The sequence below is a fragment of the Aegilops tauschii genome, chromosome 6 (assembly GCF_002575655.3).
Source record: "Aegilops tauschii subsp. strangulata cultivar AL8/78 chromosome 6, Aet v6.0, whole genome shotgun sequence".
NCBI lineage: Eukaryota > Viridiplantae > Streptophyta > Magnoliopsida > Poales > Poaceae > Aegilops > Aegilops tauschii.
Genome location: NC_053040.3, coordinates 369,151,478 through 369,166,114, shown reverse-complemented (window position 1 = coordinate 369,166,114; position 14,637 = coordinate 369,151,478). Strand labels below are relative to the sequence as shown.

Genomic DNA, 14,637 nt, shown 5'->3' with positions numbered 1-14,637 from the left:
CCCCTCGCTGCCATGCATCTCCATGGATAGATCATTGCGTGTGCGTAGAAATTTTATGTTTTCCATGCAACGTTCCCCAACAGTTGGTGATACCGATGGCGATGATTTCCCCCTCCGGGAGGGAAGTTCCCCTGGCGAAATCACTCCACCGGAGGGCAAAAGTGCTCCTGCCCAAGTTCCGCCTCGAGACGGTGGTGCTTCGTCCCGAAAGTCCCCTCCTGATTTTTTCTAGGTCAAAGTGACCTATATACCAGAAGATGGGCACCGGAGGTGGGCCGTGCTAGGCACAACCCTGGTTTCTTGTGCTCACCAGGTGGCCCCCCTTCCGGTAGTTATTTACTCCAGTATTTTTATATATTCCAAAATAATTATCCGTAGATTTTTAGCTCATTTGGAGATGTGCAGAATAGGTAACTCTGGCGTAGCTTTTTCAGGCTCAGAATTCCAACTGTCGGCATTCTCGCTCTTTGTGTAAACCTTGCATATTATGAGAGAAAAGGCATTAAAATCATTATAAATAACAGTAGGAAAACATGATGCAAAATGGACGTATCACCCACCAGGGTGCGCCTGGGGCCTCTACCGCGCCCTGGTGGGTGGTGGGCCCCACGGGCCTTCCTCGTCCACTTCCTTGGTTCCCAAGTTGTCTTCTGGTCCAAAAAAAATCTCCAAAAAGTTTTGTCGCGTTTGGACTCCGTTTGATATGGATATTCTGCGAAGTAAAAAACAAGCAAAAAACAGCAACTGGCACTTGACACTATGTCAATAGGTTAGTCCCAGAAAATGACATACAGTTGCTAGAAAATGAATTTAAAACATCCATGAATGATAATATAACAGCATGGAACAATAAAAAATTATAGGGATAATTAATTCTGTGCCCTTAGTTTTGTCCCCCTCGGCCGGTTTACCCCTAGTTTCCGAAAACACTCATTCCTGCCCAAACCAGTTTGCTCGTCTTATGCTTTTACCCTTTTACCGTTTGACCATCACTTAAAAAAGTCATAACAAATTCATACTTACTTAGAAAAATGTGAATAAGATATCAAAATTTTAATAAAAACATCACCTATATGTGCATGTCATTTGCATTCATGACAAATGTGTTAGGAGGTCCCCATCTCAGATTGAGCTCCTATGATCTCAGCTTGAACAGTAAAATTTGAAAAAAAAATGAAAAGTAATTCTAGAATTTCTAAATATTTTAGGTGGCAAACATTGACCAATGTTTTGAGTTCCTGCCAAGTTTCATAAGGGAATGGCATTCGTGGAAGTCGTGGTAAAAAAACAAAACTGATGCTCGAAAACAAAAGCATTTTGGAGTGCTAATTTTGTTATTTGACCACGACTTCCATGAATGTCATTCCCTGATGAAACTTGGCACAAAAAATATAAGAATTTTTTGAATTTGTTTTAAAAAAATTCAGAAATTAATGTTCGTGCTGAGATCATATGAGCTCAGACTGAGATGGGACTTCCCAACGATTTTTTCATGAGTGTAAATAACATGCACATATAGATGATTTTTTTCTTAACATTTTGATACCTTATTCACATTTTTCTGAGTTAGTATGAATATGTTATGAGTTTTTTTAATTCATGGTCAAACGGTCAAAGGGCAAAAGTACAAGACGAACAAAGTGGTTTGGATGTGAACGAGTGTTTTTGAAAATCAGGGGTAAACCTTCCGAGTGTGACCCAACTAGGGGCATAAAATCAATTATCCCAAAATTATAGATACGTTGGAGATGTAAGGTGCACATGGGAGAGTGAAGAGATGCAACTAACATGCGGTGGAAGAACTCTCGAGAAGTATAAAACGCATTCGTAACAAGCTCAAGTATTGACACATACACCCAGAGCTAGACAATGCATTGTTGTGCAAAAAATTATTTCTTCCAGCAAGGCGCATAAAGCCATAAACATTAGCTCGAACTCAAATCACGAGCCGCGACGTAGGCGTGTTCAATGGCGTGGCGTGAACTGAGTGAATGAGTGCGCGGTGTTGCTCTATTTTCTCGTGCTACAAGAAGTAGTGGAACAACCCACCTTTTTTATTGGTGTCACTCTTCCTCAACTAGCAATATAATACTCAACTTATACACTTACCATTCAACTCAAAAGGGCCTTTCAGTTTCAATAATTTTTACTTGGCCGAGGCACAAGATTTAGTGGGTCGAGGCCCATAAGATATAATAATTCCCATCAGATCTAATAGACATATCGGATTGCATTCGTTTCAATTGTATTATTTGATATTAACTGCATGACTGACAACTCAAGCAACTAAAATTATTCACAACCAAACGATGGACTAGGCCTTAAATTGTCAGTCCTGTACTAACAAATTTTACTGAATGTCGCTACCGGTGTCATGGCTACCATGCATGTGGAGCATATAAGTCGTACTCTTGTCTTTTCATGAGTTTATTAAAGATTACTCGATCTCATAGACTATGACCAGTAGTCTAGCTCATATAGGCGTGCTCTTTAAAGACAACCCTATAGGTTGGCATCTTCACTTTCATAAGCAAACATAACACATATCAACGTGTCTTACAGTATTAGCGAGAAAATTGCATCTTCAACGAAGTGAGTTTATTAAATGTTCTCTCCAACTGCAAAGATCACATTAGTTGTGTTTCCCTTTCGACAACTGTTGTGAGTCTCAAACACATCTCCTTTGATGCAAAGTCTATCACATTCCTTGATAAACCTTCTGTAAAAGGATCTGCCAGACTTTTTAGTAGTTGGAACATAATCCAGCGTCATTACTCTGGAGAGTTCAACATTATAATATATTATAATATTATTTTCACATGTCTTGAACTCTTCACCTTATCATTTGAATTGTTCACTTTGACAATTATAGTTTGATTATCACAGTTCATAAGGATAGCTGACGTGGGTTTCTCAATCACCGACAAGTCCATAAAGTGTTCACGAAGCCATACCGCTTTAACTGTAGTTGTGTCTAATTTTGTGAGTTATGCTCACATTGTTGACTTTCATGATTGTATGTAAGATGGTCTACTTGCAAGACTTTCATGAACCAACGCCATCACACGAATAAACTCCTTGTTGCTGAGATCCAGTCATTGATGGGAGATAAGGAGTTTATTCCATCAAAGTTTCGTAAGGAACAAATACGGCGGCACAGAGCCTTGTATTGAGGAGCTTTTATCTCTTAACTGTAACCCTATACTTCTTGTACAAAGCATGTCACATTGTAAAATGATAAAAGGTCGAGTTTCAACATATTATAACATACTAATAGGATATAGGTGCAAGCATGGTTCATTTTACTTTGCATGAAATGCATGCATAGAATGTATGGAACTCTCTAGACTGGAAGGAGAGAGGGCGAAATATGAACTCTCAAAAATACTTTGCACTATTCGCGCTTTAAAGAAGTGTTTAAAAAAAGCAATGCTACACACACGACACTATCTGTACGATTTATGCACAATGACTGGGCTGAGCCTTTCATTACGTCTGATGCATGGATTAGCACCCTTGGATCAGTCTTTGTGCAAGGGTCGGCTAGCAAACTGTCGTCCATAAAGTAGTTTCGTTAAAAAAAACTTAGTACTATTCGAATTCACCCTCAATCAGTTGACGGTTAGGATTTGATTCTCCATCTTTTAGTACTCCCCTCTACTCGTCCTATTCGATGCGGCTGCCGGGAAGCTGAAACGTGCAAACGCGTAATCAACCTTAAGCGTTTGGCTCTTCGCATCCCAACCCAGAATTAATTGGCAGGCAGACGGAATTTCACTGGCCTGCTCCCGTGCGTGCGTGCGTGCGTGCCCTTTTATATATCCATCATCGACGGCGATACACCTTGCTGCAATCTGAAACCTAGCCCCACGCATTTGCAAAGCCTGCGACCGATCAAAAGCTTCTCTCGCCGGAGCCCGGCGGCGCGGGAGTGGCAAGATGAGCTTCTACAGCTACGACAGTGACGATGACGACGACGACCTCGTGCTCGTGCGGCAGGGAAGCGAATTGACGGCACGGGCGGCAAATGATAGCAGGTACAGCATGTGGACGCAGACCGAGATGGAGAAGCAGATGTTCTCGTGGTCACTTGAGGAGGTGCGCAACAGGAATCTTCTCAAGAAAAAGGTAATTCTTCTCAGTTGGCTTGTTCTACCTGTTTATCTTCCTTTGTTTTCCAGATGATTGCCTAGGTGTTACATAGGAAAGTTAGCAGATGCCTCTTCTACTTCTGAATAATCAACCCATGTTCGATCGTCAAAAAATAAGCATGTATCTTTTGTGCAGACAGATTTGTTATAGGTGTTTTAGTGTCAAAGCATGCACTTCGTTTCCGTTAGAATTTTCAGTACATCTTTTAGAGGATTATGTAAAATGCTTTGGTTTTTGTTAGAAAATAAGTATCTGAAATGCGTCGTGCCAAAATACCAGTGTACGTCTGAAAGGAAACATAACTGGTCAATAAGGCTTGATAAAAGATCTATCAATCTGAGCATAGTATGTTCATCAAACTGTAAAGTTCAAATACACATTCATGGAACAAATATAAATATATTCGCCCTGAAGCCCATACAATTCATGGACCAGCTAGGTTTCTTCTTATGTATCTCCTATATTTTGTTCTTCAATCGTTCTCTTGGATCTATTAAGCTTTTCTTAATAGCTGTAAATATGTTAGTTTTCTTAATAACTGTAAGGAGTACTACTGTTTTGTTGTGCACAGTTGGCTCAGTCCGGCATTCTGTGTTATGTGCTCTAGCCTTATTCTGTTGCATTTACATCAGGTTAAGAAGGTACCAAGAACTTTCACTTCACTAGAGGAGTACATGGGATCATTTACCCTACCACTGATTGAAGAAACTCGTGCCGATCTCTACTCTGCGCTGGAGTGTATCAAACACGCACCAGCCACCGAAGTGAAACGGATCAACGAGCTTTGTTCAAAGCAGTCCATCTTCAGCATCTTGGTCAAGAAGGCTGACCCTATGAACACAAACCCGGGGGAAGTTTATGCCCTCAAGGATGCAGACATACTTGTGTTCTTGGATCGGAAGCCGAGGCACATCTCGGACTTGGGTCGCAGCAAGGTGCCCTACGTGATTGCCTCGGTACTGAAAGCAGAGGATGCCAACGGCAATGCGATAGTGAGGCTGTCAGGCGGGAAACGAGACCTGGTGCCGCCCCTCGTCGCGGTGTTCCTGATCAACATGACAACGTACAATCGTATATGGAATGCACTGGACATGCATGTTGCTGGCCTTAGCAACACCAGCATCATTGAGAAGATTGTCAATTATGCACCAAAGGTTTGTACTCCAATTTACCTTCGACATGCTTTATTTTCATCTTTTAGGAACTACATCTTCTGAGCTATGTAATGTGTGTTTTCTTTTCTGTTGGTTGGTTGGCCAGGATGACAGTTCAGAACTACCTCTACATTTGCCAGACAGATCACTTGGCCTTGAGAAATTTAGGCTAAACAAGTCACAGCAGATGGCAGTACTTGACTGTGTTTCAGCAATGGAGCAGCAGGGTACATATCCGGTGCGTCTGATATGGGGGCCTCCCGGCACAGGGAAGACGAAGACGATCAGCACCCTCCTGTTGTCCATGATGGTCAAGAACCACAGAACGCTGACCTGCGCTCCGACCAACACTGCGGTGGTGGAGGTGGCTTCTCGGATCCTCAGCCTCATCGAGGAATCCTCCGCCGGCGGTGGAAATGGCTGCTTTCTGAGTGATGTTGTGCTGTTCGGAAACGAGGACCGGATGAACGTCGACCAGGACCTCACGAAGATCTTCCTGGAGAAGCGTGTTCGCCGTCTCCAGAAGTGCTTGATGCCAAGTTCAGGGTGGACCAGTTGCCTGAGCTCCATGGTACGGATTCTCGAGGAACCTTTGGTTCAGTATGCTTCCTACGTTGAGGAGACTAAAAGGCTGATCGAGGAACTTGCCAAGAAGGAAAAGGAGGAACTTGCGAAGAAGAAGGCGAAGAACAAAGTGGTGGAGATGAAGGAGGATCTTACTAAGAAGGAAGCAGATAAGAAGAGCATAAAGATACAGTCGTTCAAAGAATATTTCATGAGTAGCTACAAACGAATCAAGGATGATCTGCGCACCTGCATCGATACTTTCTGCGACGATCTCCCAAGATCCGCCACATCTAGACAGAATTTCCGTTGCATGACGGAGGTTCTGCACCTGCTTACAGACTTTGGGAAACAAGTGCAGTCCGAACCAGAGAAGCAGCTGCAGACGCTGTTCAGAGATACGTCGGACGGGAAGAACAGCTGCCTGTTTCAGAGTCTGGTGTCATACGCGGAAGACAGCGTGCGCTCAGAGCTTAAGCAGGCGAGAGCCCAGTGCATCGAGAAGCTGAATTACCTGTCCAACAACTTCGACCTCCCGGACATTTTCGACAAGCGGTCCATCGAGGAGTTCTTGCTGCAGAAGAGCAAGAGCGTGCTCTGCACCGCGTCCAGCTCCGCCCGCCTGCACTACCTGCAGAAGGCGGAGCCGTTCGACATCCTCGTCGTCGACGAGGCGGCGCAGCTCAAGGAGTGCGAGTCGATGATACCTCTGCAGATTCCTGGGATCCGGCTCGCTGTTCTCATCGGCGATGAATACCAGCTGCCGGCGCTCGTGAAGAGCCAGGTGATCCGGCATTGTCCTTGGTGCTTTTGTTGGTTGTTTTGGCCGTTGATCGCTAGCTAACTCTTTCGTTGCGTGCAGGTGTGCTATGAAGCCGACTTCGGGAGGAGCCTGTTCGAGAGGCTGAGTTCGCTGGGGCACCCCAAGCACCTTCTTAATGTGCAGTACAGGATGCACCCGGGGATAAGCAAGTTCCCGGTCTCGAGCTTCTACGGCGGCCAGATCGACGACGGTGAGAACGTCCTGCGCAGAGACTACGAGCGCAAGCACCTGACCGGCCCGATGTACGGGTCCTACTCCTTCATCAACATCGAAGGTGGAAAGGAGAGCTCCGGCAAGCACGACAAGAGCCTCATCAACACCATCGAGGTCGCCGCCGTGACCCGGATCGTGCAGAGGCTCTTCCGAGGTACGCACGCTGGTACCTAGCTAGCTTCACTCTGAATCCATGGATGAATTCTTTCACCATCCAAGATTTGTGCATGCGCGTAGAGTCGGTGGAGACGAGGAGGAAGCTGAGCGTGGGCGTGGTGTCGCCGTACAAGGGCCAGGTCCGCGCCATCCAGGAGAAGCTGGGCAAGACGTACGAGACGCACGGCGGGTTCTCGGTGAAGGTCCGGTCGGTGGACGGGTTCCAGGGCGCCGAGGAGGACATCATCATCTTCTCCACCGTGCGGAGCAACAGCACCGGCTCCGTCGGCTTCCTCAACAACGTGAACCGCACCAACGTGGCGCTCACACGGGCCAAGTGAGTCGAGTCGAGCTCCCCGTCCCCGGTTTGCCTGCAGCATTTTTCTCCATGAGTAAGTAGCATGTGATTTTGTGTTGTCGTTGTGTTTGATTGCGCAGGCACTGTCTGTGGATCGTGGGGAACGCGACCACGTTGGTGAGCAGCAAGACGGTGTGGCAGAAGATAGTGGCGGACGCCAAGGAGAGGGGCTGCTTCTTCAACGCCAACGACGACACGGACCTCTCGGGCGCGATCGTCAAGGCCGTCATCGAGCTCGATGAAGTGGAGAGCGCGCTGAGCATGGAGATGGGCAACCTCCGCATCGGCGGGTCACGGTCTGGGGTACGCAACAACCTAGCCCGTGCACAAATCCTAGTGCCAATTAGCTGACGGCGTTTTTTTTTCACTTCAGACATTTCTTCTCTCTCTAAATAAACGCCATGTTTTCCCTGCAGAAATCCAAGACAAAGTACGTATGAAGTTCTGGTCGTCGGCGAGCAGAAGGAATTACCAGCCATGTGCTCTGCAAGACGGTAGTAGTAACTCTTGGGTGCAGCGACGACTGCAACCAACCTTTACCTAGTGTCTGTCTTGTACTGATGTGTCCCAAGACTCCTAAAATTGTCTCAAGAACATGCTTCTTTGTCACAACTATTTACACTTCTTAATGCAGCAATCTTTATTAATACTGATATATGTGTTGAAGGGCGGATGACGAGCATCCACGCAAATATCCTAACTGTCGCGTCAAAGCCCACTGGCGCATCTTAAGCGCCGGGTTTCAGTGAACGATGCACGCTCATACTAAGGTGGTGTTTGGTTCTCTAGTCCTAAGACTTTTTCTAGTCTCAACTAAAAAGTCCCTAATCCCTAAAAAGTCCATCCCTGTTTGTAAAGTCCCTAGTTCCTTCTTAGAGGTTATTAAATGACCATGTTGCCCCTAGTATATAGAAAAATAACAATCAAACAACACCATGGGGTGGCGGGCCAATGGGTGCATGGAGGGGCATTATTGGAAAAGTCCCAAAAAGACTCTCCTTGAGAGTCTTCTTCCTTTAGTCCTAAATGCCTAGTTTAGTCCCTAAAAAGTCCCTCCCGTTTGGTAAAAAAGTCTCTAAGAGGGACTTTTTCTAGTCCCTACATAAAAAAGTCCCTGGAAACAAACACCACCCGGACTTTTTCTAGTCCCTACAAAAAAAGTCCCTGGAAACAAACACCCCCTAAAAGTCCTCAAGTCTACCAATCGCCACCATTGAGCCGTTGAATCACGAGATTCCTACTTGAGCCCATCTTACTTTGCTCACCTGTCAAGCAACACTCCAGTTCTGACTGATGTCCAAAGACCCTGCATGCTGTTCCAAACTGTGAGCTGTGAGGCGAGGTTGGACTATGAACATTTTTTAGCAGTAAAAAGATAATGGGATAGCGCAGCTTCTATAAAAGCATCATCCTCGTTACAAACACAAGAAGAGACGTTTTGAGTTTCCAGTTTGTGCTGCTTTAGCTGCTGGATCATGCGCAGCATGGACTACGACATGTCTAGGAAACCTAGAGATCAGCAGCACAAGAGCTGCAGGTCCAGGGCCCTGGTTCTACTTATCGTCGTCGCCACCAACACAGCCACCTTCCTCCTCTTCTCCGACGCCAGCTCCGCAATCGGCATTCGCTCCGGTGAGCACCACCGATGCATTGCCTTCTGGAACTCGACTAAGCTGTCGCTCCGCGACATCAACATCACGGAGTATGCGCTGGCCGCTGGCCGCGACGAGCTCCTGCACCTGCACGACCGCCTCGCCACGGCAAGCTCCCTCGTCGTGACGCTCCTGGGCATAAACGACACTTCCAGCAACATGGCAGCAGCCAGGGACGAGCAGAAGCATGCGGGAGCCGTCGGACTGTGGCAGCCGGAGCTCACCGGAGAGCTCCAGCTGGCCGTCGGCCCCCACAAACTGCCATTAGGCTTCACGAAGAACCTGGGTTCCGATCAGCTGTTCCCGGCGGTGGGCAAGCGTGCCGCCTTTTCCGGCACGAGCTGGAGCGCTATATGAACTACAAGCCCGGCGGCGAGTGTCCGTCTGACGAGCAGTTCGCACAGCGGCTCATGCTCAAGGGCTGTGAGCCACTGCCACGGCGGCGGTGCCGGACACGCAGCCCGGCAGGGTACGCTGAGCCCACACCACTGCCGGCGAGCCTGTGGTCCATGCCGCCGGACACCAGCATCATGTGGGACGCGTACACGTGCAAGAACTACTCCTGCCTTGCTAATCGCAGCAAGAGCAAGGGATCTACGACTGCAAAGACTGCTTCGACCTGCTCAACGGGCGGGAGAAGGGCCGGTGGATGCGCGACGACGGTGCGCTCTCATACTCCATCGACGCGGTGCTTGCGACGAAGCCCAACGGCACAGTGCGCATCGGGCTCGACATTGGCGGCGGGTCGGGCACGTTCGCTGCACGGATGCAGGAGCGTGGGGTGGCCGTGGTGACCACTTCCATGAACTTCGATGGCCCATTCAATAGCTTCATAGCTTCGCGGGGTCTTGTCCCCATGCACCTCAGCATCGCGCACCGGCTACCGTTCTTCGACGGCACACTCGACATCGTGCACTCGATGCATGTGCTCAGCCACTGGATCCCTGATGCCATGCTTCAGTTCGCGTTGTTCGACATCTACAGAGTGCTGAGGCCTGGAGGATTGTTCTGGTTCGACCACTTCTTCTGCCTCGGCACGCAAATGAACACAACGTATGTGCCCATGTTCAATCAAATCGGTTTCAACAAGGTGCGGTGGAATGCGAGACGGAAGCTGGACCGAGGGATCGAGATGAACGAGTGGTACCTCTCAGCGCTGCTCGAAAAGCCCACTACCTAGGTGACCATTTGCTATTTCACTCTCTGACATTATACTCCAGCAGTTTCATCATGATGCAAGAGAACAAGTAAATGAAGCAATGTACCCATTCCACAAATTAGTGGTGTGCACTGTGCAGCATAAGCATAGACTGTACTTATCAACACTCTCAAAATGGATCACCTTGCCATGATCGTTTCAACTTATTCTCAGACCATGTAAATTGCATAATTCTTAGCCTGCATATCAGAACTGCAAAACAGGAATTGCCGTTTCGAATTTCTCTCTGTTTGTATGATTCTATTGTACCATGAGAGCATCATGGTGTTCCATCCTATATTTCTCCTTCAATTCAACAGAAGGGACCAAATGCCTACCTTATTTGGTGATTCCGAATCCACTGCACTCACATTTTCTTCCCCTCCGCCTCTGTTTCCATCTTCTCTGTCACAGACTCTCCCGATCGGCATTGTTAAATTGGCGCTGAATTTGTCGCCGGCCATCACGAGCAGAGGGAATTACCAGCCATGTGCTCTGCAAGACGGTAGTAGTAACAATTATGCAGCGACGACTGCAACCAACCTTTACCTAGTGTCTGTCTTGTGCTGATGTGTTGGAAGACTCTTTAAGATTGCCTCAAGAACATGCTTCATTGTCACAACTATTTACACTTCTTAGTGCAGCAATCTTTATTATTAGTATGATATATATGCCTTGAAGGGCGGATGACGAGCATCCACACAAGTATCCTAACTGTCGCGTCAAAGCCCACTGGCTCATCTTAAGCGCCGGGTTTCAGTGAACAATGCACGCTCATACTGAAAGTCCATGAGCCTAGCCGAATCACCAGCATTGAGCCGTTGAATCACGAGATTCCAACTTGAGCCCATCTACTTTTCTCACCTGTCAAGCAACACCCCAGTTCTAAACTGTCAACTGTGAGGTGAGGATAGCACAGTTTCTATAAAGCATCATCCTCTTTACAAACACAAGAACAAGAAGAGGCATTTTGAGTTTCCAGTTTGTGCTGCTTTAGTTGTTGCAACATGCGCAGCATGGACTACCACATGTCCAGGAAACCTAGAGATCAGCAGCACAAGAGCTGCAGGTCCAGGGCCCTGGTTCTACTTATCGTCGTCGCCACCAACACAGCCACCTTCCTCCTCTTCTCCAATGCCAGCTACGAAGTCGACAATGGCTCCGGCGAGCACGACCGCAGCGTCCCCTTCTGGAACTCCGGTAACATCACGGACTACGCTCTGGCCGCGAGCCACGACAAGCTCATGCACCTGCACGACCACCTCGCCACGGCAAATTCCCTTGTCGAGACGCTCCTGGGCCTAAAGGCCACTGCGAGCGACATGGCAGCCGCCAGGGATGAGCAAAAGCATGTGGGGGTTGATGGACTGTGGCAATGGGAGCTCACCGGCGAGCTCCACCTGGCCGTCGACCCCCACAAACTGCCATTAGGCTTCACGAAGAACCTGGGGTCCGATCAGCTGTTCCCGACAGTGGGGCAAGCGTGCCGCCATTTCCCGGACGAGCTGGAGCGCTATATGGACTACAAGCCCGGTGGCGAGTGTCCGTCCGATGAGCAGTTTGCACAGCGGCTCATGCTCAAGGGCTGCGAGCCATTGCCACGACGGAGATGCCGGCCACGCCGCCCGGCAGGGTATGTTGAGCCCACACCACTGCCGGCGAGCCTGTGGGCCACGCCGCCAGACACCAGCATCGTGTGGGACGCGTACACGTGCAAGAACTACTCCTGCCTTGTTAACCGCCGCAAGACCAAGGGTTCCTACGACTGCAAAGACTGCTTCGACCTGCTCAGCGGCCGGGAGAAGGGCCGGTGGATGCGCGACGACGGTGCACTCTCATACTCCATCGACGCGGTGCTTGCGACAAAGCCAAATGGCACAGTGCGCATCGGGCTCGACATTGGGGGTGGGTCAGGCACGTTCGCTGCGCGGATGCAGGAGCGTGGGGTGACCGTAGTGACCACGTCCATGAACTTCGGTGGCCCATTCAATAGCTTCATAGCTTCGCGGGGTCTTGTCCCCATGCACCTGAGCATCGCGCACCGGCTACCGTTCTTTGATGGCACGCTCGATATTGTGCATTCGATGCATGTGCTTAGCCACTGGATCCCCAATGCCATGCTCAGAGTTCACCTTGTTCGACATTTACAGAGTGCTGAGGCCTGGAGGATTGTTCTGGCTCGACCACTTCTTCTGCCTCGGCACACAAATGAACACGACATATGTGTCCATGATCAATCAAATAGGTTTCAACAAGGTGCGGTGGAATGCCAGACGGAAGCTGGACCAAGGGATCAAGAGGAAACGAGTGGTACCTCTCAGCGCTGCTCGAGAAGCCCACGGCCTAGGTGACCATTTCCTATAGATTTTTCACTCCCTGACATTATATTCCAGCAATTTCATCATGATGTAAGAGAACAAATAAATGAAGCAATGTATCCATTCCACAAATTAGTGGTGTACAGCATAAGCATAGACTGTACTTATCAACACTATCAAAATCGATCACCTTGCCATGATCGCTTCAACTTATTCTCAAACCATGTAAATTGCATAATTCTTAGCCTACATATCAGAACTGCAAAACAGGAATTGCCGTTTCGAATTTCTCTCCGTTTGTATGATTCTACTGTACCATTAGAGCATCATGGCGTTCCATCCTATATTTTTCCTTCAATGGAAGGGAGCAAATGCCTACCTTATTTGGCGATTCCAAATCCACTGCACTCACAGCTTCTCCCCCTCCGCCTCTGTTTCCGTCTTCTCTGTCACGGGCTCAGCATCTGCCTCCTCTCCTGCTTCCACCTCCTTGGTCGCCGAGATCGGCATTGTCAAATTGGCGCTTAATTTGTCGCCGGCGATCGCCTGGCAGCGCTCGAGCATCGACTCCGACTCCGCCGCCCTGCCCAGAACAGAGTACAGGACGTACTGGCAGAACAGGGGGCGGTAGTCGCCGGGGTCCTCCCGCGCGAGCTCCTCGAAGGCGGCGATCGCCTCGTCGGCCTTGCCGTCCACGAAGAGCGACTGCGCCGCGAGGAGCCGGGCATGTTGCTCGCCGCCTCCGGCGGCAGAGAGGCGGGCCCGCGCGGCCTCCGCGCCGCCGAAACGGGAGAGGGCGGCGGTCTCGACGATGAGCTTCTCGAAGGGGTGGGAGTCGTCCTGGATGGCGTCCTCGGGCGAGACCGTGACGGTGAGCGCGGGGGGCGGAGGCGGGGACGGTGTGCACGCGATGGCCGGTGAGGTAGCCGCGAGGAGGACCGCGGCGGAGGCGGCGAGGCGGAGGGAGGAGATGATTGGGTGGGGAGGAACCGAATTCGAATTGGTGGTGGCCTTCACGGCCGTGGGTAGATCGTACCGGCGCCGGGAGGAGGAGACGAGGGCGAAGGGGCTGCGGATGGAGGCTGCGCCGGCGAGGAAGGCCATGGCGGCGGCTAGGGTTTTCTTTTGCGGCGCGGAGATTACCAAGGTTTGAGTTTGCAAGTCACGAACGAACAGAGGTGGAGAGAGCAACGGCGGAGTTTTGTTTTGTTTGCTGGAGAAAAGAATTAAAATTTCGGTTGGTACGCTGTTTGGTAGCCTGGCGGTTGGTGGCGTCGGCGCCTCCGACTATTCTTTACTTCTGTTTTTATTTCCTTTTTCTCTTTCGATGAAAACCGACTAAAACTGAATAGTACTCCTCTACTGTGTCATGCACACAAAATTGAATTTTTTTAGGGGTACACAAATTAAAAATACCTAAAATGGACATAAGATTATTTAATTTTTCTGCACATGATTTAACATTTCGTCCTTACATTTTTCAGTTGAACTTTTCGACTGAATACACTTACACTTTTCTTTTGAGTTGTCCTAAGGTATGATAACGGCAAATTCATTGCTAGAGGAAATTGGAAAATTGATTGGTGCGCGAACATCCTGATAGCCGAAGCCTTGGCTAACTTTTGGCCTATCCCTTGCATAAAAGATGGGGTGTAATCGCCTCGTTATTAACTTTGATAATCATGAAGAATGGAGGACGTTCTGATAGAGCGGCGGTGACTGTTTTTAACGTTTTCTATTTCATTGCTTGTGATTTTTCTCTCACTACTTTCAAACATTGTAATAAGGAAGCTAATAAGGTTGCCTTGAGTGAAATTGTACCCCCTCTTTGTGTTTTGATTGGTTTGAGGAACATTTAAGCAAAATTGTACCCCCTCATAAACTATGCAAACTGTTATTTTGAATGAATAAAGCTTTGTGTTTTTCAAAACAAAAAAAGCTTCATGAGGAATTTTGCCTGCTCAACAAGTGAAGATGCTTGATTTCTAATCACACCAACAGTAATTAAGTGAGATAATTGCACGTATAGTCCTGAAAGTTGGTGGCGAG

At 48.5% G+C, this 14,637-nt stretch overlaps 1 protein-coding gene and 3 pseudogenes across 4 annotated transcripts; 3 read left to right on the top strand and 1 right to left on the bottom strand.

Moving 5' to 3' along the window:
- The first annotated feature begins 3,784 nt into the window (after positions 1 to 3,784).
- Positions 3,785 to 7,860, top strand: LOC109747854 (uncharacterized; annotated as a pseudogene).
- Positions 7,861 to 8,408: 548 nt separating this feature from the next.
- On the bottom strand, positions 8,409 to 13,823 carry LOC109747852 (uncharacterized). 4 transcript variants are annotated; one of them, XM_020306898.4, is made up of 2 exons: positions 12,968 to 13,823; positions 8,409 to 8,733 (listed from the first exon to the last, which is right to left on the bottom strand). In XM_020306898.4, exon 1 carries the CDS (start codon positions 13,690 to 13,692, stop codon positions 12,997 to 12,999), a length of 696 nt encoding a protein of 231 aa, XP_020162487.1. In that variant the 5' UTR covers positions 13,693 to 13,823; the 3' UTR covers positions 8,409 to 8,733; positions 12,968 to 12,996. The 4 variants fall into 4 exon arrangements, with proteins under 4 accessions (XP_020162487.1, XP_040248588.1, XP_040248589.1 ...); XM_040392654.3 differs by lacking the exon at positions 8,409 to 8,733 and adding an exon at positions 10,451 to 10,765; XM_040392655.3 differs by lacking the exon at positions 8,409 to 8,733 and adding an exon at positions 10,838 to 11,134.
- On the top strand, positions 8,749 to 10,336 carry LOC109747853 (probable methyltransferase At1g29790; annotated as a pseudogene).
- On the top strand, positions 11,141 to 12,617 carry LOC109747851 (probable methyltransferase At1g29790; annotated as a pseudogene).
- Positions 13,824 to 14,637: the final 814 nt, after the last annotated feature.

Bases quoted from the DNA above. Each gene is read 5' to 3' on its own strand.
- LOC109747852 (XM_020306898.4), bottom strand. From the start codon at position 13,692: ATGGCCTTCCTCGCCGGCGCAGCCTCCATCCGCAGCCCCTTCGCCCTC.